General features: G+C 42.8%; 1 protein-coding gene across 1 annotated transcript in view; it reads left to right on the plus strand.

Moving 5' to 3' along the window:
* atr (ATR serine/threonine kinase) overlaps positions 1 to 21079 on the plus strand; it is a 37760-nt gene extending 16681 nt beyond the window's left edge. The window contains 29 exon segments of the mRNA XM_007892991.2: positions 311 to 454; positions 570 to 663; positions 923 to 1048; positions 1811 to 2017; positions 2298 to 2411; positions 2784 to 2899; positions 3786 to 3906; positions 4312 to 4449; positions 4954 to 5161; positions 5876 to 6054; positions 6832 to 6996; positions 7920 to 8011; positions 8746 to 8837; positions 9352 to 9529; positions 10330 to 10515; positions 10781 to 10940; positions 11279 to 11461; positions 11764 to 11906; positions 12361 to 12458; positions 12869 to 13107; positions 13815 to 13949; positions 14720 to 14920; positions 15663 to 15806; positions 16650 to 16800; positions 17209 to 17365; positions 18179 to 18332; positions 18510 to 18661; positions 19598 to 19703; positions 20030 to 21079. Of these exon segments, the coding sequence (XP_007891182.2) occupies positions 311 to 454; positions 570 to 663; positions 923 to 1048; positions 1811 to 2017; positions 2298 to 2411; positions 2784 to 2899; positions 3786 to 3906; positions 4312 to 4449; positions 4954 to 5161; positions 5876 to 6054; positions 6832 to 6996; positions 7920 to 8011; positions 8746 to 8837; positions 9352 to 9529; positions 10330 to 10515; positions 10781 to 10940; positions 11279 to 11461; positions 11764 to 11906; positions 12361 to 12458; positions 12869 to 13107; positions 13815 to 13949; positions 14720 to 14920; positions 15663 to 15806; positions 16650 to 16800; positions 17209 to 17365; positions 18179 to 18332; positions 18510 to 18661; positions 19598 to 19703; positions 20030 to 20203 (4357 nt within the window). The 3' untranslated portion in view covers positions 20204 to 21079.
* Positions 21080 to 21743: the final 664 nt, after the last annotated feature.

Consider the following 21743-nt stretch of genomic DNA (forward strand, 5'->3'; position numbering starts at 1 on the left):
AAATGAATGACCAAGTATAGCAGAGGAGCAGATATAACATTTCCTTAAAAAGTAGTTTATTTGCAAAGTTTATTTGCAAATTTAGTCTACCTGCTACAAAATGTGTGTATTCTAATGGTAAATGTTTAAAGGGCTTTGATTAATGGGGTCATAGCAGAGAGACTTGTGTATGTTCCAAACAACTGGGGTTTGGTGCATAAAGCAACTGATAAAAATGGCAGCCATGTATACCTACAAAAAACTGCACTCAACAGTAATTTCCATGTATTATTTCCATGTATTATTTCACTTATAACCTCTCTCCATCCAGAGCGTGGGACTGCTTTGTGCGTTGCCTGGACCCAGGTTATTTGGGATCCCTTCTCAGCCAGGTCATTGTGGCTCTTCTGCCTTTAATGTCCATTCAGCCAAAGGAGACAGCTGGAATCTTTCATTATCTTATTGTGGAGAACAGGTGATTAATAGCCTCACTGATGGTGTTACACACTACATCATACACGATACAGCAGCTTTTTACATTTCCGTGTGTTTCGAGGCGCTTTAAGTTAAGGTTTGTTTGACTATTTCAGAACTGAAGTGAAAGATTTCCTGCATGAGATTTACTTCCTGCCAGAACACCCTGACTTTACTGCGATCCAGAAAGTATTGCAGGACTTTAGAAAGGTAAGTCTTTTCTGTTAACATACCGAACCCCAATGCTGCTCCTGGGAGTCGCTATAACAAATGCAAGGACTATTATTTTAATTTTTACAGGGTCTTATCACATGTAAATGACTCCCAAGTGCTTTGGAGTAATTACTGTCAAATGCAGGGATTTGTGTTTTTTGTAGGTAAACATGGCTGCCATTTGCACTAGCAAGCTCCCACTGACGTCCGCAAGCTGCGTCTGCTAACACCTTGTCTGGTTCTGCCTGTGTTACAGGAGACGTCAAAAAGCACAGATTTACAGACTGCACTGCAGCTGTCCATGAAGGCTGTTCAGCATGAGAATGTAGATGTCCGTATCCATGCACTCACCAGTTTAAAGGATACTTTGTATAAGAAACAGGTAAGTAATTCAGTATTCATGTTTCTCTAAAATGGGAAATTATGTCTTTATAGCTTGTACATTCCAATACTGATCTCTTAACGGTAGGATAAACAGCACCATTCGAATCAGAATCATAGAATGTCAACAGCAGAGAAACAGGACGTTCGCCCATCAAGTTGTTGCTGGTATTTGTTTCTCTTTGTGAACTTTCTCGTCTAATCCCACACCTGCTTTAGTGCTCCTCCTCTTCAAACCCATCCATCGGATGAGACTTTAAACCTAAATCCCGTCTGCCTGTTCAGGTAGATGTTAAAGATCCCATGGCACTATTCGAAAAGAAGGGAGTTTTTCTCTCCCGGTGTCCTGGCCAACAATCTCCCAAATAAAATTGATCACTCACTCCATGGTTGTTTGTGGGACATTGCTGTGCGCAACTGGCTGCCGCATTTCGCACACAAAATACATGGTCACTCCACTTTACATTATACCCGTGAAGTGCTTTAGATGTCTTGTCGATGTGATGAGGCGCTATATTATATCCAATTCCCTTTCAAAATAATTTATGGAGTTTCACTTCAGCTACGTAAGTGCGAGGATTTTGTTATTACTCGTGGTAGAGAGAAGCCTCCTATAACTATTCCAGCTGATGCTCAAGGAATAAAATTTTAAACAAGATCTGTTATATGAGATTGGGGAAAAAAAACATTGTTTGCTCTCCAGTTGAAACCCTGGTTAAAGAAGAAAGTGTGATTTATCAGATCTCTTATTTATTTTGTGTAGAAACAACTGGTAAAACTTGCCACAGACAGTGAGACTGTGGAGCCTGTTATCTCGCACTTGGTTATGGTGCTCCTGAAAGGTTGCCAAGACGCAAACGCACAATCTAGGCTTCTCTGTGGAGAGTGCCTTGGGGAGCTGGGAGCGATCGATCCTGGTCGACTGGATCTCATGACCAGTAACACAGAGGGCAAAAGCTCTACATTTGTGGTAAGGATCCTACGAGTACCTTCACTATCATTGTTTTTTTGTCATCCGGGCATTTGATATGTTATTGAGTATCCAAACCAATTCAGCCAGCTCTGCTACAAATATACATTGCATTGATAAAACTATTCCAGACTAACTTTCAAGCTAACGTAATGTATAATAATAATCCTTGCCTTTGATAATACTGTGAAATGTAGTCGAATGTGTCAGCCAATTTGCGCACAGCAATGTCCCACAACCAAAGTTGTAACTTTGCCACAATTTGTGTCCTGTAAAACAGGCTGGAGTGGAGGACACCAGTTGTGCCTATGATCTGCTGATGGAGTTGACCAGAGCCTTCCTTGCTCATGCAGACAACGTTCGAGCTCAGGATTCAGCAGCTTATGCCATGCAGGTATGTGAACAGCTACTGATCCACGGAGAGTTAGAAACAAAATTACTGCGCAGTAAAACGCAAAATACTGCAGATGCTGGAAATCTGAAAACAAAAATAGAAGTCACTGGGAACACTCAGCAGGTCAGGCAGCATCTATGGAGAAAGTTACTGCGCAATAATACTATTAAGGTTATTCTTGGTGAAAGAAGAGTTTCAACCTTTATACAGTTGGACAAAAGAAAGTTAATGCAAACCAGCCATTACCTAAATGTTAAGCTTATATTGCGAATGTCAGGCGTTTGTGAATCACTGCTGGCCTGAGATGAGCAGCTCTTAGTCACTAGGTTTCTCTTGTCTCCGTCTTAAAGCTCAAAAACATTTTACACACAGGAACTGCTGCAGATATACAAATGCAAAGAAGGGAAGAGTGATTGCCCAGGACGGAGGCTGTGGAGGAGCTTCCCAGAGCACGTGCAGGAAATACTGGAACCTCACCTAAACACCAGGTCAGCAGGTCTGCTCTCGCTGTGCAAACAGCACAACTAACTAGAGAAATAAAACACAGCTTTTCAGCAGCGAGGAGTGATAGTGAGGACACAACACAAAGCCTAGTACTGTGATATGTTTTATAAACGTGTGTAAATACAAAAATAATAATACTTACATTTGACAGAAAGTGACTTTCACGTTGGGAGGAAGTCTCACAGGATTCACTGACTACTTTTTGGGCGAACTTCAGTGAGCCAAGCTGAAATAAGCAACAAAACAAATATGAGAACATATTTTAGGTGAATAAAAATGAATTATCTATAAGTTGCACTTTGCCCCTTTTGACTTTATAATAATAATAATATTCCCTACATTTGATATGATGCCTTATCATGCCGTCGAGTTGTCTCAAAGTGCGTCACAAGATATATTGTAAAATGGATTGACTGTGTATTTTGTGGGCGAAACACGGTAGCCGATTGCGCACAGCAGTGTCCCACAAACAGTTGTGAATTGAGTGACCAATTGTTATTGTTTTTGATGTACTTGTGTGGGTTACAGAGCAAGTTTAACCCTTTTAAAGTTGTCACTGTCACCTAGTAATCCCCATATGTCTAGGCACTTATGTGATCTTTTCATACCCCTTACCTATTCTCAGCTAATCTGATGCTTGCTGCATCCCATTCGCACCAGTGGTTGAGCCTTCAGCTGTGATGTCTCTCGCCTCTGGAACTCCGTCCCTCTATTCCTCCGTCTCACCCCCTATCTACTTGCCGTTAAATCCCATATAAAAATCTACCTCTTGGACAACGCCAACGGTCCCCTCCCTCAGCGTCTGACACCATTATTGTGAAGCTTTGATACCTGAAGGGCGCTGTGTGAATGCACATTGTTGTTTTGAAGGTACAAAAGTTCTCAGAAGACGTGTAAATGGGACAGCATGAAAAAGCCGTTCTACCTCAGCAAGCAAGAGAGCAACTTTGCAGAGTGGTCAGCCACTTGGGGAGGATACCTTATCACAAAGGTGAGAGGACAACATGTTGCTGCGGTTAAAGTGGATTTGAATGTCTCGATGATCTGCGGTGGGCTTGGGACAGCCTGTGTCTGTCCCCCTGTATCCCTCCCTCTCCTGCCTAACTGTAGTGACTGATTCCTATTGCATTCATGAATTTAACGAGACAATACATTCAACAATACTCTGTCCGTGGAGATTAAAACAACAATAACTTGCATTTATGTAGCTCCCTTCACACAAAGTCTTGTAGCACTTCCCAGTTCCAGAGAGGGTTCCTGAGGTGGAAAAATCTCTTAGTTTATCTGCATGATACAGGTCTGGTCTGCATTGTGCTATTTATGTGCTATGTGCTACAATGTGCTATTTATTTTTATCAAGAGATGGTTTTAACATGTTTTTCAATACATCCTCCAGGTCCGACATGAACTGCCCAGAAAGGTCTTTGACTGCTGCAGTTTTATTATGAAGCACGATTTCAAAGTGACTATCTACCTACTCCCCCATATTCTGGTCTATGTTTTGCTCGGCTGCAATCAGGAGGATCAACAGGAAGTAAGACATAATAATAATTATTAATAATAATCCTTACATTTGATATAGCGCCTTATCACGGCTTCAAGACGTCTCAAAGCGCTTCACAGAATATACTGTAAATTGAATTGACTGTGTATTTTGTGGGCGAAATGCGGCAGCCAATTGCGCACAGCAGTGTCCCACAAACAGTCATGGGTTGAGTGATCAAATTATAATTATTATCATTGCAAAAGGATTACCTCTGGAAAACCTACCATCACAATGGAAAGCTTTGGGAACCTTAGATCCAAAGTTGCTTAGTTCTTCTAAGCATACTAAGCAGTACATCGCCAGCAGTACATAGCCCTTCACAAAGTGCTTCACCAGACTTATGGTAATGTGGAGTGAATGCATAATTTGTAGATGAATGTGATAGCCAATTTCCTCACTGCAATCTCCCACAAACAGCCATGAAGTGAATGACCAATTTTATACTGGGGGATTTGTTGGCCAGGACACATACATTGCTTGTTCCTTCCCTAGGTGTATTCTGAGATTATGGCAGTTCTGCAACACGATGAAGCCGGGAATCGACGAATGCAAGACAGCGCATCAGACCTGAGCCAGCTGAGCACGCAGACGGTATTCTCCATGTTAGATCACCTCGCACAGTGGTCCAGGCACAAACTGCAGGCTCTGAGCTTGGAGAAAAATGCAGGGAAAACCATCAAAGACCAAGGGGGACCCAATGGTGAGTGTGTACAAGAACCTAACGTTTCTGATGGGCGCTCAAAAAGCTTTCAGTATATCTGTGATTTGGAGCTCGTTTTCTTCTCCCCTCTTTACCTGATCTTTACTCCCAAAGGATGGCGGTCTCCAGCTCTGCCTCGGCTGATATCGAATCATATACCAAATATCCTTCTCATTCTGAGAATGCTACAGCAGAGAAACAAGCTCTTCAGTCCATCTTGTCTGCACTTTATTATTTCTCCCCAAGTGCCACCTAATCTAATCCGACTCCATTGCTCGCTCATTTTCAAGCATTTTACCTTTTAAAGGAATTTATGCACTCTGCTTCAGCTTATGATTTCAATAAGCTATTCCTCTGCCTCGGACCTCCCTTGCCTCCTTCAAGGCCCACCTTCAGGCACCCTCCCTCTCTCCCTTCTGTGCCAGTGCTGTTTTTGATGAGATGTTGAACCGAGCTCCGGTCTGCTTATTCAGGTAAAAGATCTAAAGTGAAAGGAGTTTCCCCCGTGCCTTTGCCAACAATCCCCAGTCATTCACATCATGGCTGTTTATATGGCATTGCTGGCAATTGGCTGCTGTGTTTGCCCACAAATACACACTTCTCAGTGATTCCTTGGAAGTGCTTTGAGAATTCGCAATAATGCGATAAAGATCTATATGAAATGCAGTGATTGTTATACATAGCCATGTTGTCGCTGTATATGTCTTGTTGCAGTATCGAGCGCAGAGTACAAGGAATACCAAAATGTCACAGCCTTTCTGGACCTCATACCTCAGGATACTCTCGCTATGGCTTCGTTTCGCTCGAAGGCCTACACTCGAGCAGTGATGCATTTTGAATCCTTCATCACAGAAAAGAAAGAGAATATTCAGGAGCACCTTGGATTTCTGCAGGTCAGTTTAGCGGTAACCAGAATCAATAGAAATCTGGTGTCACTCCAGAAAGAGGTGTAAGCCTCTAGCACTCTTACTTCCTGAGTCAGAAGGTTGTAGGTTCAAGCCCACTTTAGGACTTCGAGCTCACAATCTGGATTGACCGTCCAATTTATTGCAGAGAATGTTAAAAGAAGTAACACTCTGCTTTACTCCTCTTTGACACTCGCTATTTTGTGTTGAGTGTAAGGCAAATTAATTGTAGGTTGTATCACAGCTGAGCCCAATAATATCATCCCATGATATCCACAAGATACAGTTTCCCAGTTGAATCTCTTCTTCCTCGCCCAGGCTACAACTATGAAGCTGACTGCAGTGCCCTAGTGCTTCATTGTATGAGATGAGCTAACTCAGCACAAACTGGGATAAAACCTACTACCTTGTTATAGTTATTACAGTTTTCTGATTAGTGGGATCTCCCTGGAGCGGGAGCACTAGCTCCACAGGGTCAAGCTTGGCAACGGGAATGACAGAATTGAACCACCCTCTGCGAGGCTCTGGTTCATGAGCCAGGTGAGTCCGCAGTAGAGCAGGGCACTGGAGTATATAAATAGATTGTTTTCCGACTAATAGCCAGATAACGTTCAAAACGCAATTTTGCCTGATTCTTGAGCACGCACTAGAGAGCCACGCCACTTGGTGGAGAACATCACTTTAGACTGATGTGTGCGGTCATGCAGTGGAGTTGACAGAGAGGATGCGAATCGTAACTGTCCGGGTGCTTGCTCTGAACTGCAGAAGCTGTACGCTGCGATGCACGAGCCGGATGGAGTGGCTGGGGTTAGCGCGATCCGTAAAGGAGAGCCGAGCCTCCGAGAACAGATTGTGGAACATGAGAGCAGTGGGCTGCTGAGAGATGCTACCGCCTGCTATGACCGGGCTTTTCAGCTGGAACCTGACCAGGTAAATCAGCACAAGCGCTCACCATAGGCTGCCTGCCTTCGCGAACAGGGAACGGAGAATTGAATAATAATTTATTGTGTGTCCCACAACCACATAAGATCTCTGTCTAGTCCAAAGAAAGGATGCACGTTCCTGATTGTCAGATTTCTGCTGTTATCATGACACTGGCCTCGAGGGGGCATATGGCAGCAGTGACTTTCTCCAAACTCACCTTCCCTCCTCACAGTGCTGTGCATTAAAATGCCAACTTCATTTTATGTGCAATCTCTTTCGGTGTCAGCTTGGCTCAGTCGGTAGGACTCTTGCCTCTGGGTCAGACGATTGTTGGTTCAAGTCCCATGTCAAGGACTTTCGGCTCATGACACGTCAGTGCAGTATTGGTGGAGAGTGTTGGCGGAGTGCTGCATTGTCAGCTATGCCATCCTTCAGGTGAGACATTAAACTGAGGTCCCATCTGCCTGTTCAGGTAGACATAAAATAACCTATAATACTATTTAAAAAGAGAAGGCAGTTTCCCTCCCCTGATGTCTGGGCCAACAATCCTCATTCATCTCCAGGTTGCTTGTTGCACATTTCTGCGTGCAAATTGCCTGCTGCATTCACCTACAGTCACTAGTAAAAAAAAGCTTTTTGAAAAGTTTCAAATAATAATAAATTGGTCACTTTTTCCATAACTGTTTGTGGGACACTGCTGTGCGTAATTGACTGTTGCGTTTCACCCATAAAATATACAGTTAATTCACGTTACAGTATATTCTGTGAAACGTTTTGAGACATCTCAACAACGTGAAAAGGCGCTATATTAAGGATTATTATTATTATTAATGATGTATTGTTACATTTGTATATTTCATCAGCCTAAACATTTTGTATATATTCTTTGGATCAGGAAGGATTGATTCCAACTTTTTTTTTAACGTCAGATAATTCACTATCACGGAGTCATGAAATCTATGTTGGGACTTGGCCAGTTATCTACAGTAATAACTCAGGTCAACGGAGTGATTGCAAGCAGGTACAGTGCCCTTGGCTAAGCCTTTTACAGTCCAGATGATCACCTCATTCCATAATCTCATGAATTCTGCTGCTGGAGATTGAGGGAATAATGTTGCCTCCAGCAAACTGCTGAGTGTTTTATATCTGAAGCAGAAATATCTCTGGAGACCCATTGATGGCTGTGTTGCACCAAGATTTAGAAAAAAGTGATATTAAAAGGTATGGTTCAAGAGCAAGGGAATGGGGCTGGAGTGGATAGTGGGGAGTTAGCACTAGCATTAGCATGATAAGCTGAATGGCCTTCAGTGAATTTAGTCATTTATTTTATAATCCAGTATTGCTACGTTTTTTTCTTTGGCAGCACATTTTATGACAAATGGCACTTTAATTGTGGTGACTTCTCAGCCTGAAATATGGATAGAGCCAGAGAGAAGGCAGGGTTTCAGTTTTTTAAACTATTGAAGAGGCAACATCACATTTGTTGACGTGCTGTAAAAATAAGTTCATGCTCAGTGCTTTGCGATAGTATAAAAAAGAAAATAAGGCTTTAGAGTGACGTAACACAACTTAGTGGGAGATCATATTAATGGATAGACCAATTGGAATAACTCATGCAGTTTTCAGCCAAGTGCTTTTCGCAGTCCTCGGAATGATGTAAAAATGGGTGAGGTGTTCAAGGAAGCATATGCTTTACACTGTTTGCACTCCACACTGTGTCTGATGTAGAGAATGGTGCTCTCGCTTTCTTTACAGACCTGACTGGAGCTCCGAGCTTAACACGTACAGAGTGGAGGCAGCTTGGAAGCTGACCCAGTGGGACTTGTTGAATGATTATCTGGTCACAGGTAATAAAGGAGGCCCAATGAAACAGGGCAGAGCATCAACCCTGCTACGTACACAGCAACTAAAAAGTAGTTAAATCTAACAATATGACTGTGAGAGTAGGTCCATTTCATATATCCAATTTTAGAGATGTTCATCCTTCCATTTGATGCTAATCCCTTCCCCTTCTTGCCAGAGATTATTTCATTATCAAGTCACCTGCTGCCAGACCTTAGGTGACTGACTACCTGTTGAGGTGGAAATGTAACCTGGGTTACTGGTCTCATTCCTCCCCTAAGCTCAGGCATCTAACCCTCATTTGTTCCACATCTAATGCCCCCACACATAATCGGTGTTGTGTTGTTTGGGTGAGCAGGGTTGTAGCATAAACCCACAATGTACAAAACCGTGGAGGTCCTTAAAGGTGAGGACGAGGGTCTTGAACTCGATCCTCTGGGGGACGGGGAGCCAGTGAAGCCGGGAGAGGATGGCGGTGATTGGATCCCGTTCAAAACATGCAGCTTTCTTTTCTGACAGAGGGGAAGTCCAGCACCTGGAGCGTGCGACTGGGCCAGTTGTTGCTGTCAGCTAAACAGAGAAACACAGAGGCTTTCTATGAACAATTGCAGGTGGCTCAAGCGGAACAGATTGTGCCTCTCTCCGCAGCGAGCTTTGAGCGAGGATCTTACCAACGGGGATACGAATACATCGTCAGGTACAAAAACAACAACAGTTACATTTATATAGTGCCTTTCACATCAGAGACAGACGTCCCAAGGAGCTGAGGTGCCTGAGTGATTGATCTCAGTTTGGACACTGGAGAGACACCTGCATAATTAAAACCATTAATGGATTAATTAAGGGAGAGAGATGGAAAGTGAGGTTAATACTTAAAAGTAAAATGCGGGCTTTTACCTTCAAAGCAAACACACATTCCCCTCAGTGATTCCTCTGAAGCATTTTGATAGGTCCTCCTTATGTGAAAGGCGCTGGAGCAATTGCAAGGATTGTTGTTAATTATTATTAAATGCAACTTAAAAAAAATTAGTGGATATGATGGGCTACTTCTACGCTGGAAATTTTTATATGCGCGTCTCAAATAAAATAATTAATAATAATAGTTGCACTTGATGTAGCTTATTATGTTGAGCACACCACAAATCCTTTCTCTAAAGTGTAATGACTTGTGTAATTGTGGGTGAACCCGGAAGACAATTTGTGCACAGCAAGGTCCCACAAACAGCCAGGAGACGAATGATCAATTTTAGCTGGAGGACTGTTGGGCAGGACACCATGAGAAATTCCCTTCACTTTTCAAATTGTATCATGATATCTTTAACATTGACTTGAACAGACAGATAGGATCTCGGTTGAAACATGTCTGTTGGATGGCGCCTCGGACAATACAGTGCTCCCCAGGGTTTTGCACTGGAGTCTTGGCCGAGATTATGAGCTAAAAGTGCTGATGTGGGGATGTATTAATGCACTGTTCATTCTGAGTTTGCATTTAACTAGACTGCACATGCTGTGTGAGCTGGAGCACAGCATCAAGGGACTCCTGCCTCGGCAGCCAGACCGACTTTCTAAAAGATTCGAGCATCCTCTGAATTGGCAGGCTCGTCTGGAAATGACCCAGAATTCATTTCGGGCTAAAGAGCCAGTCTTGGCCTTGCGTAGAGCTTTGCTTAGCCTCTGTAAAAGGTACGTTGACTTTGTTGACATTGTTTTAAAGCTTTGCTGGCTAACGGTATTGACGAGAACAACCAATTACATTCATAAAGTGCCTCTCACGTTGGGAGGATATCTCAAAGTATTTTCGCCCAAGTTGAGTTGAAGGGAGGTGGGGAGAGAGGAGGAGATAGAGGGATGAGAGAGAGGAAATATGAATCATTGGTCACCTAGCAATTCTATCTCACTTTCCCGAATAACACTGGTTTCTCTGTTTTAATGTTTCTGGTGTTAACAGTGCAGACTACAGTGAACTGGTTGGAGAATGCTGGTTACAAAGTGCCAGAGTTGCAAGGAAAGCAGGCCATCACCAGACTGCATACAATGCCCTCTTAAATGCAGGGGAATCCCGCCTGCCTGAGCTTTACATAGAACGAGCGAAGTGGCTGTGGTCCAAGGTATATAATAATCCTTCACACAATATATGTAGTAAAGTGGATTTTGTGGGTGAAACATGACAGCCAATTGCACACAGCAGTGTCCCACAAACAGTCGTGGATTGAGTGACCAAATTATTATTATTTATTTGTGACGGGATTATTACCCCCAGAAAGCGATTCACCAATCAACTGTGTTTCTACTTACTACGAGATAAACGGGCGTGTGGAGTAAGGAAACTTGCCTAAGGTTTTGCCCTGCCAGGGAATCAAACCTCAATTGTGAGGCGAGTGCCCTAACCAATGTGCTACAGGACTCCATTAGATAACGGTACATTTCTTTTTGTTCTTTCCGCCAGGGGGACGTTCACCAGGCTTTGATTGTCCTACAGAAAGGTGTGGAGTTGTGTTTCGGAGAGATGGGAACACAGCCGAGTGACAGCAAGAGCTGCCTTATTAAGGGGAAAGCTGTGCTGCTGGTTGGACGTTTCATGGAAGAAACGGCTAATTTTGAAAGTAATGCCGTGATGAAGAAGTACAAGGTATAATTTGGCTCCCCATTTCCCAACGGATTCAGTTCAAGATCCTTGTTCTCACCTTTAAATCCCTCCACAGTCTCGCCCTACCCTACCTTGTCAACCTCCTTGAACCCTAGTGACCGGGCCGCTCTCTCTACTCAGTGGGCATCGGCCTGCTTTCATATCCTCGTTGCACCATCGGTGGCCGGGCTTTCAGTTTATCTGCCCCACTCCCTGGAACTCCATAACGGAAATCCACCCAACTTGCTAAGTGGCTTGGAATGTCCTCCCGATGTGCAAAGTGCTCTTCATTTCTCTCTTTGTAGGAGGTGACCACCTTGTTACCAGAATGGGAAGACGGACACTTTTACTTGGCCAAGTATTATGACAAATTGATGCCTATGGTAACAGACAACAAGATAGAAAAACAGGGCGATTTGATACGCTACATCGTTCTTCATTTTGGCACGTAGGTTTCTTGTCTCAAATCAAGGTTCAACAAGTTGGAAAAACAAGTTAGGCCCCTGGATTACAATGTTTTATTATTTACCAGGACATCAGATCTACAGAAGTCACCTCTTCCTCCTACATTCCTAACCACTTCTTGACCTATCATGTTTTGCTCTTCTGCTATACCATCAAGCTTGGCCTTTTTACCGGATTATTCAGTAAAATAAAATAAGATAAATATTTTGCTCTGCGTTAAAGTTGGCTCATCTGAGCTGCGGGAGAAAAAATAGTATTAGGTACAGGTTGGCAAGATGCCTTGAATTATTCTTATGTCTTTAAAAAAGCAATAGAGTAATTGCGATGGCTGATTACATTGGGGTGGACTGACTATGCGTGTTTGGAGAGAAAGTATGTATGTTGGAATTGCTTGTACATTGGGTTGGATTATAATCACACTATAAAATATATTGCAGGTCGTTGCGGTTTGGAAATCAGTTTATCTACCAGTCGATGCCAAGAATGTTATCACTCTGGCTGGATTACGGAGCAAAAGCCTATGAACTGGAAAAGGGTAAGAATGTCACTTTTGCAGCTAGTTCTGTAAGACTTCAATCAAAACGTAAAGCAGGTTTTGGAAATTTTTGAATTATCCAAACAGATCTGCTGCCAGTATTCTCACTCACACTAAACTCTAAATCCCTCCACGCCAAGGCACCTCTCTACTTTTCTGATCTGCGTTTTCACCACTCCATTACCCACTGCCTCTACTCAGCTGGTTCTGTCCTCCTGCTTGTCCCTCTGCTCCACCATCAACGTCCGGCTTTCAGCCACTTCCTCTTCGACCTTGCTTATGGTCACATCCTCCCTCCCCCCCGGCTCGGTGTCAGGCTCTGCCACTGATAAGCACTCCGAAATCCTGCCCCACGTAAAGGGCATTATATAAATGCAAGTTGTTATTATTAATTGCTCTCTACTCTGCAGCCACAGGACGTACTGCTGATCGCTTTGCCATGAAACCGGATCTCGAAAAGATCAACAAGGTGATCGAGGAGCACACAAAACACCTGTCCCCCTACCAGTTCCTGGCGGCCTTCTCCCAACTAATTTCACGGATATGCCATTTCCATGACAATGTGTTTGCTCGGCTGAAGGACATCATTGTCAAGGTGTTTCTCGCCTACTTCCAGCAGGCCATGTGGATGATGACAGCTGTGTGCAAGGTACCTGGATGTTGACAGTGAAGTCTGAATGTATAAGTGTGTCCCAACAGCAATAATAATTCCTAAACATGAATTCTACATTACATACAGGAAACAGTCATTCAATACTTTAAATCCTTGGAGTACTGGCAGGTTTACAGTGCCTGTGTGTGCTACTTGGTTCTGTATATTGTTATCTCACTATTATGCCAAAAAACATTAATGTTGATCTGCAAAATAGTCTGTACACTTTACATCCTGTGAAGATTGCTTTGGACAAATCTCCCAACATGAAAGGCACTGCATTAAATGAGAGGATTATTATTATTACCAGTTAACAAAGCTATTCATGAAGTAATACTCAAATCTTTATTACAGTTACTGCGTAAAAATGCCTAATTTTAAACACTCAATTCTTGCTTTCTTGGCCTTATTTACTTCTGTTTTTACACTTTACTTCCTTTTCCATCTCTGTTCTTTCTTACCTTTCCTATCTATTTACTGGCTGATTTTGCAGCCAATAAAAAGAAAGGAGTATTGCCATGGATGTGGCCAGGTGCAACAGTGACAAACAAACCTTTGCATTTAATAAGCGTTCAGTACCTCAGTACTACACTGAGGAAACGGGCTAATTGGGCCAATTTAGGTGAGTTGATGTTTCACCTGGTATTGATGAAGAATTGTCACACATTGCATAACATGTACAAAAATATTCACTTATTTTGCAGTCATCGTATGCGACACGAGTTGGCAGATGTAAGGAAATCTTGCAACAAGCCGTCAATGAGAAGAGCTCCTTCGCCAAGTTCATAGAGGATGCCACCCGTCTGACTGAAAAACTGCTGGAACTGTGCAACAAACCGGTAAATGTCTAAACTTAGTGAGGTACGCATCTCACCGCTTGCCTGTCGCCTGCCTTAACAGATCCATTAACATGGAGCAGCTGAGTTGATAATGGATGCTTCTGCGGTAGGAATTTGTTTTAATTTGTGAAATAGCTGTAAGTCTCTTACATTAAGTTCAATTAGGGTAGTTTATATTGGAGTGGATATAAACAGGAATGTGGTCCCAGGTTTGATTCCCTAGTTAGTCCTGATTTAGCTGATCCAAGCCAGAAAGGCACTAGAGGTGCTCCAGTTGATCTCAGAGAAGGAAATATCAGCTCCAGACTGTTATCCCAGGATCCCTGCAGGATGCGCATGTATGTATGTGGATGAGTGTTACCAGGATCAAGGTCGGTTGCATTGTTGAATAGTCTACAATGCACATTATCAAAGCTCTCGCATGAATAATGGCCACTTGGGGAGGTATGGAAATGGTAACTGCACCTTTCTAGTACAAGGGAAAAAGCAGTCAGACATGCATGGAGAGGAGCAGGTGAAACTGATCAGTAAAAGTATATTTGCTTTTCAAGAAGCAAGGATTTGGTCACTGAATCGCCTTTTGTACTTAATTCTCAGTAAGTTTGTCTCAGATGCGCTGGTGGTGTCTGATCTTCCTGGTATTTAAGCAAGGTCAAATTGGAAGAATTGTATACTGGAAGTTTCCAGGGTTTTGGAAAATGCTGGATTCTGATCAGGTGAGCAATTTTTCACTTTGTGCCCTAAATATTTAGGTGTCTGTCTGTTTACAGGTCGGTGGGAATACGACTACATTAAGCATGAGCGTTCACTTCAAAATGCTGAAACGGCTGGTGGAAGAGCCCACTTTCAGTGAAATCCTCATTCCCCTGCAATCCGTGATGACTCCCACCCTGCCCTCCACGCCAGGCACACATGCAAAGCACGACCCTTTCCCGGGTCACTGGGCCTACATCGCTGGTTTTGATGACAAGGTAAAAATAGCCAATCCTAGAATTTGCCTTTCTTGTATTGTCCTCTTTGGATGGGAGGTAACTGGGGTTTCCTTGGAGAATGTAGTTAGACAGCCAAGATTTAATTACCCAGAGCACCGCAAATAGATGTTGTTAACACCCCAGGGAGGCAAAGTGGGTCAGGGAATTTAATGTGTATTTGACAAAGAAATCAATTGAAGTGCGTGAGAGAGAATAGTGTATTTTAGGATTTAGCTTTCTGCTTAAAACATTGGGAGTGGACAGATGGATGAAGAGATCTCTTGCCTGTAACCTTCTGTGTTCTTATTTGCATTGATTTCTATTTATAGCCATGACACAGACCTTGGCTGGAGTTGAGTGCTTGACCGTCCCACATGATAAGTTCAGTGATGCCATCTGCTAAAATGCTCTCAATTAAAGACCAACCCTGACAAAATATTCTTGTTTGTTTTGTGAATGTGAAAGTTATATTAGCAAGTGGCTCGATGCATGTGGACAGACACAGGAAATGCAGATGAAAAAAGAACAGGGTCCATCCAGTTCGCTTTCCACCATCCTGGCAGTCACATGCATGTGTCATATCCTGAACTACTCATACTATATCTCGAATATTATTTTCTAAAAGAAATCTATCTCATTTGCATTTGAAAGAATCAACACTTTCTGCTTCCACCGTTTCCCTAGGGAGCCTGTTGCATACATTTACCATCGCTTCACTTTAGACATCCTTCTCCTATTTTAGGTGGAGATCCTGGCATCACTTCAGAAGCCAAAGAAAATCAACCTGAAGGGGACTGATGGGAAATCCTACATTATGATGTGTAAACCCAAAGATGACCTTCGGAAGGATTGTCGGCTCATGGAATTCAACTCCCTCATTAATAAGGTGCAGCATCAAAAACATACTTGAATAAGTGTCACTGATTTGTACACTCAGTCTTAGATGGAGTCCTGTAGCTTAGGTGATTAGAGCACTTGCCTTGCAGGCGAGAGGACCTGGGTTTGATTGTCCAGCAGGACGAAACATTGGGCAAGTTTCTTTACTCCGCTTACCTCTGTTTACCTAGCAGTAAGTAGGAATCTGTTTGTTACTTGTTTGGAGGATCGCTTCTCCAGGGGTAATAATCCCTCAAACAAAATAATTTTGTCACTCAATCCACGACTGTGGGACACTGCGGTTCCCAATCGGCTGCCACGTTTCGCCTACAAAATATACAGTCAATTCCCTTTACAGTATAATCTGTGAAGCACTTTGAGACGTCTCAAAGACATGTTAAGGCGCTATATCAAATGCAAGGATTATTCTTAGTAATATTATAGTAGGCTTAAATATCTCTCTATTGTAGTGCCGTTCACCTAGCAAGATGTTTGGTCTCGTTTTGGACACTCAAGCATGGTGATGGACTATTAAAATGAACCTCAAGACAACATCAAATGAAGAAGGTCCTTGAAACCCACTTGATATCAATTACCCTCTGACCAACTTCCCATTGAGGCATCAAGCTGTTTGTTACTGGCCTCAAGCACCCTTATGCTCCATGTAAAGAATAACTCCCTGAAGTCACTACATAATTGCCCTTCACTAAGCTCAACCTGAACCCTCTTGACCTGGTGCCATATGTGGCCATATTTTTCTGGGTTTACTTTCTCTACTCCATTAACTGTCTCCTTTACTTCTATAACATTTGGCTAAAATACTTCTGAAAATTCACCTTTTGATGCTTGACAGTGCCTGCGGAAAGACGCCGAGTCTCGCCGGAGGGAGCTTCACATCAGAACATACGCAGTTATCCCTCTCAATGAGGAGTGTGGGCTGGTCGAATGGGTTAACAACACAGCGGGCTTACGAAACATCCTGAACAAACTATACAAAGAAAAAGGTAAGGGTTCGGCAAATCACGCCAGCGTCTTATTTAAATCAATGCAAGGATTAATCTAAATTCTCAATATATTAAAGACATACACAGTGTTCAGTTTTAGTAGACCTGGGTTCAGTTCCCTATCGGGGCAAAATCTCAATCATGTTTCCTTACTTCGCACGCCTCTGATAACCTAGCAGTAAGTAGGAACCTGGTTTTTAGTCAATCAACGACTGTGTGGGACACTGCTGTGCGCAATTGGCTGCCGAATTTCGCCCACAAAATACAGTCACTCCACTTTACAGTATATTCTGTGAAGCACTTTGAGAAGGTCTCAATGACAAGATAAGGCGCTATATGAAATGCGAAGATTATTATTATGAGAGTTTCTGGGACTCACATTTGCTAAGTGAACTCTGTTTGTTGCAGGTGTCTTCATGACCGGAAAGGAGCTGCGTCAATGCATGCTGCCAAAGCAAGCTCCCCTATCAGAGAAACTCTCACTGTTTAAGCAGCAGCTGCTGCCCCGGCACCCTGCTGTCTTTCACGAGTGGTTCCTTAGGACCTTCCCAGACCCGACTTCATGGTCAGTTCCTTTAGTCACAGACCAAATGCTTGGTGTGGATGAGAATGTGCTTCCCCACTTACAAAGCCAGGGAGAGACAACAACAACACATTGCATTTATATAACGCCTTTAATGTCGGGGGGGATATCCTAAGGCGCTGCAGAATGAGGGGTTTGCACCTGAGCTGCGGGTTGGGATCAGAGGGGTGGAGGAGGGAGGATGAGTGAAGGCACAGTCGGAAAGGAAGGCCTTGATACGGATCTTGAAGGAAACAAGACGGGTCAAACTTACGATTTCATCAAATGGTCTTTTCTCCTGTATTTTTTGCCCCCATTTGTAAGAGATGGGCAACATCAGAGGCAGTGAGGTCTGCCACGCACCAACCGTAAACATTGTCAATCTTTTCGTTATATGTTTGTAACGGGAAACTGTAAGAAGGATCTGAGTAACACCTTATCGTGTTGAAATGCTTCAAAGCACTTTACAATAATTACCGTTAACTGTGACAGTCGTTTTATTCACGGCAATGTTCCACCTGAGGTCAATTTATCTGAAGCATTGTTGGCCAGGACACTAGGATAAGCTCCCTTCGGTTTAATATCTCAGAGGTCAATCCATTGTACCTAATTGGCTGCCACGTTACTCCCACTAAATATATAGTCAATTCACTTACAGTATATTATTCTGTGAAGCGCTTTGAGATGGCTCAATGGCACGATAAGGCACTATTGATGGCAGTCAGACAGTATTGCATCCAAATGACAGCTGCCGGGTGTGTTGTTGTCTTGTTGCTGAGATGCACAAGTTGCTCATTCTCCACATTTCCTGTTCAGGTACAGCAGCAGATCAGCATACTGTCGTTCCGTTGCTGTGATGTCGATGGTGGGCTACGTTCTTGGTCTCGGTGACCGTCACGGAGAAAACATTTTGTTTGATTCATTCACGGGTGAATGTGTCCACGTGGACTTCAACTGTCTTTTCAATAAGGTAATTGATTCATTTGCCAGCAACCATCTGATGTCCTCCACACGCGACAGGTGCAATATAAATATAAATTGTATTGTCCTGTAGAAGTTAGATTTTATATGACAGATACTGCATTGAGAAAGTGAAACTCTTGGTATCTCTTAAGATTTTAAAATTGAACCTCCTTGCTGTGTTTAGGGGGAGACCTTTGATGTTCCTGAGATTGTCCCTTTCCGCCTGACCCACAACATGTCCCATGCTATGGGCCCTATGGGGACAGAGGGTTTATTCCGCCGAGCCTGTGAAGTGACGACCAGACTGATGCGTGATCAGAGAGAACCTTTAATGAGGTAAAATGCCCATCGAACACCACATTCTGTAGCCAAGGAGGTGCTTATGGGAGTGTTAACACTTGGAATATAGGGAGAGGGAAACTCCACATGGGTCTTGATTTCCTCTATTGACTTAGCATTTCAGAACATCTGCCGGTCAACAAGCTCTTAAATACAGCCTTCATTTTGAAGTGTGTTTTTTATGTGAGAAATACAGAAGTCACTCGTTTAAGACTGAATTCAACAATTTGCCAAAGTGCTCTAAACTGCTACATGAATAGAGCGCAAAGTCCATGTTGTTTTTCTACAGCGCACTGGCCAACAACTGAAACATGCGGAACAATGATGATAATTGTATTTAGAACTACTTAATTGTATTCAGTACAAGTGTTTAACTGTATTTAGACGCCCAGAGGATCAGTACGAGCGCCATCATTCATGGCAGGTAACGATCCATCACTATGTTCAGTGCGAAGTGAAATGCACCTCTGACAAAGTGCATCTTGTTTCAGCTCCTCCGTAGTCTTGTATCGTTGTTTTGCAACAGGGGGTAAGAGTACTTTGTGGACACCCTGTAGATTATGATCTGGGTGGAATTTCCGAAGTGGATTTTGTACAAGTAGCATTAGGGAGAGATGGTCCCTCTGACTCTCTCTCACTCTCTTACCTCTTTCAAGGTCATGTCTCAAACGTACCTCTTTGACCAACCGAGCTTTTGGTCATTTTTCCCCTCCCCACCCCCTCAGCTCCCCAGCTCAAATGCCCGCTGAGCGCTGTGAAGCTCTTTGAGACATCCTCCCGACATGAAAGACGCTATATTAATGTAAATCATATTGTGTTATAAATGTCAGGAGTTTCATTTGACTGTGATTGGGACATTTCTACTTTGCTGTTGATATAAAGCTGACCTGCCCAACAGTGTTGTTAGCTTAATGCGTGCGTTTGTTTTCATAGTGTTTTGAAAACATTTCTTCATGACCCACTGGTGGAGTGGAGCAAACCGGTGAAAGGAAGCACAAAATCCCAGGTCAACGAAACTGGAGAGGTTATCAATGAGAAGGTCAGTGAAAGGAATTGTCCATGTGTGTATGTTAGTCTAAAATTGGACCTTCACCTGATTGCATTCTCTCTCTCAAATACGCTTTCTTTCCCCTCTTTCCCCCCCCACCCTCCCACACACTATATACGTGCAAACTTGTATCGTATTTTCAAGTGTCCAGTGTTCAAAGACACTATCTCAGGTGCAGAGCAGGATGCTGTATAAATATATAAATTGTGTTATGAGTCATTTACCTGGAGATCTTAGTTTACCCCTGTTGCAAGGCACTTGAATTTCAAAAGAATATCTTTACTCTTCTCGTTCTATTGTTTCATGACTGTTTCTAGGCCAAGACCCACGTCCAGGATATAGAAAAGCGTTTGCAAGGCGTGATTAAGACCAGGAACAAGGTAAAGGGTTTGCCTCTGTCCATCGAAGGCCATGTGCACTACCTTATTCACGAAGCAACAGATGAAAAACTCCTGTGTCAAATGTACCTGGGCTGGGCTCCATATATGTGAAACAAACAAAAGCTGCAAGTTGGCTAATACGCCAATGTGGTATGTGCACTAAGACGACCATCTTAATTCTGAGCTCTTTCAATCACTCGTCAAAGAGCTGTCTTACTGTCATAGACCTTAACTGTTAAAAAAAAAAAGGCACAGCTTGACAGAGATTGAGAAGGATCTGCAACTCTCCCTCAGCTTCCAATGCACAGAATGAAGGTATTGAATATTTCAGAGCCTTGATCGAGACTGGATTTTTCGGAACGTTTGATGAAGTGCTCAAGCTTTGAAGCTTTAAAGTGAAACTGAGTGGCTTGCTGAAGAGGCGAGATATGACGAACACGAAATCGCAAGGAGCCGGAAAAGCGATGGAGCCAAAGACTAAATATTTGACAAAATGTGACACAAACGTTGCTAGGTTAACCCCCAACCTCTTGTTAATGTCCTGTGCTGTCAACAAAAGGAAGGGGCGCTGTGGTTGGCAAGTGAACTGCAGTTGGTAGAAGTAGACAGTAAATTGCACATGAGTGTATTCAAATTATTCTGCTTCACTGACTACTTATGTATATGTAGCGGTATTCTGACAAGACAGGAGATCTGTCAAGGGCATAGCTCAGCTTCTTGAGAGGAAAACCAAACTTCTCATGTGTGTGGAAGTAAAGCATTTTTTTCCTCCAGGAGCCACAGAACAGGGAATTATTGGTAGTGGATGTTTGCTTGTTGGGTAAGAGATGCCCTGTGAGACACTACCTTGTTGAAGGTGTATTGAACTCAATTTAGTCTTTGTTGAGACAGTTTTTTGTCCTTGTTACTATTCACGTAATTGCACCTTACAAATGAACTGTGCAGTTTGCAAACAGGATTCAGAATGGAATAAAGAGCTTTGGGTGAGTTATGTTTTATCTTTTTGCTTTCTGTCAACATGTCACTGTTGCTTCACTGTTTACCTACAAAAGCTGTCTCCCGATCATTTTGTCCTCTCTGCTTTAGAGCTCTGAAATTCTGTCCTTTTTTTGTCAGGCTGTGTCTGGTAGGAACCCGCAAACAAGAGTTTACAAGTCCGACTCCCTATTACCTGCTTTCTAGCACGGATCTGTACCGTGCTTTTCCCCTTGATGCAGATTTGATCACTGCCTATTTAGTTGTGTTGTAATTTCTGGATACTTAAGATTACAAAGCTATGCACTATTACTCAATTGCATTTTTGTACCTATCTGTTCAAAGTTTGTTTTACTTTAAAACAAATACACTTTGTTATTTCCTGCAACAGTTTGTATGACAACAAAGTATCTGAAATTCAGGATTTCCAACATTCAGGGTTACATTTCCTATTTTTATTTACACAAGTTTATTTTCTAATCAAAGTTCAAGCTATAAAATAAATTTGTTTATTCTGTTTGTTTTTATATTGAATAAAGTAAACAATTAAAGACTGACAAAGCCTAAGATGTGGGATGAGAGAGCAAACACATTTGTAACTATAATAGTAATAACTACAGTAATTATTTAACTACAGGACTTGTGGAGTCCTGTAGCTCAGTGGTTAGAGCACTCG

The sequence above is a fragment of the Callorhinchus milii genome, unplaced genomic scaffold (genome assembly GCF_018977255.1).
Source record: "Callorhinchus milii isolate IMCB2004 unplaced genomic scaffold, IMCB_Cmil_1.0 Scaffold11, whole genome shotgun sequence".
NCBI lineage: Eukaryota > Metazoa > Chordata > Chondrichthyes > Chimaeriformes > Callorhinchidae > Callorhinchus > Callorhinchus milii.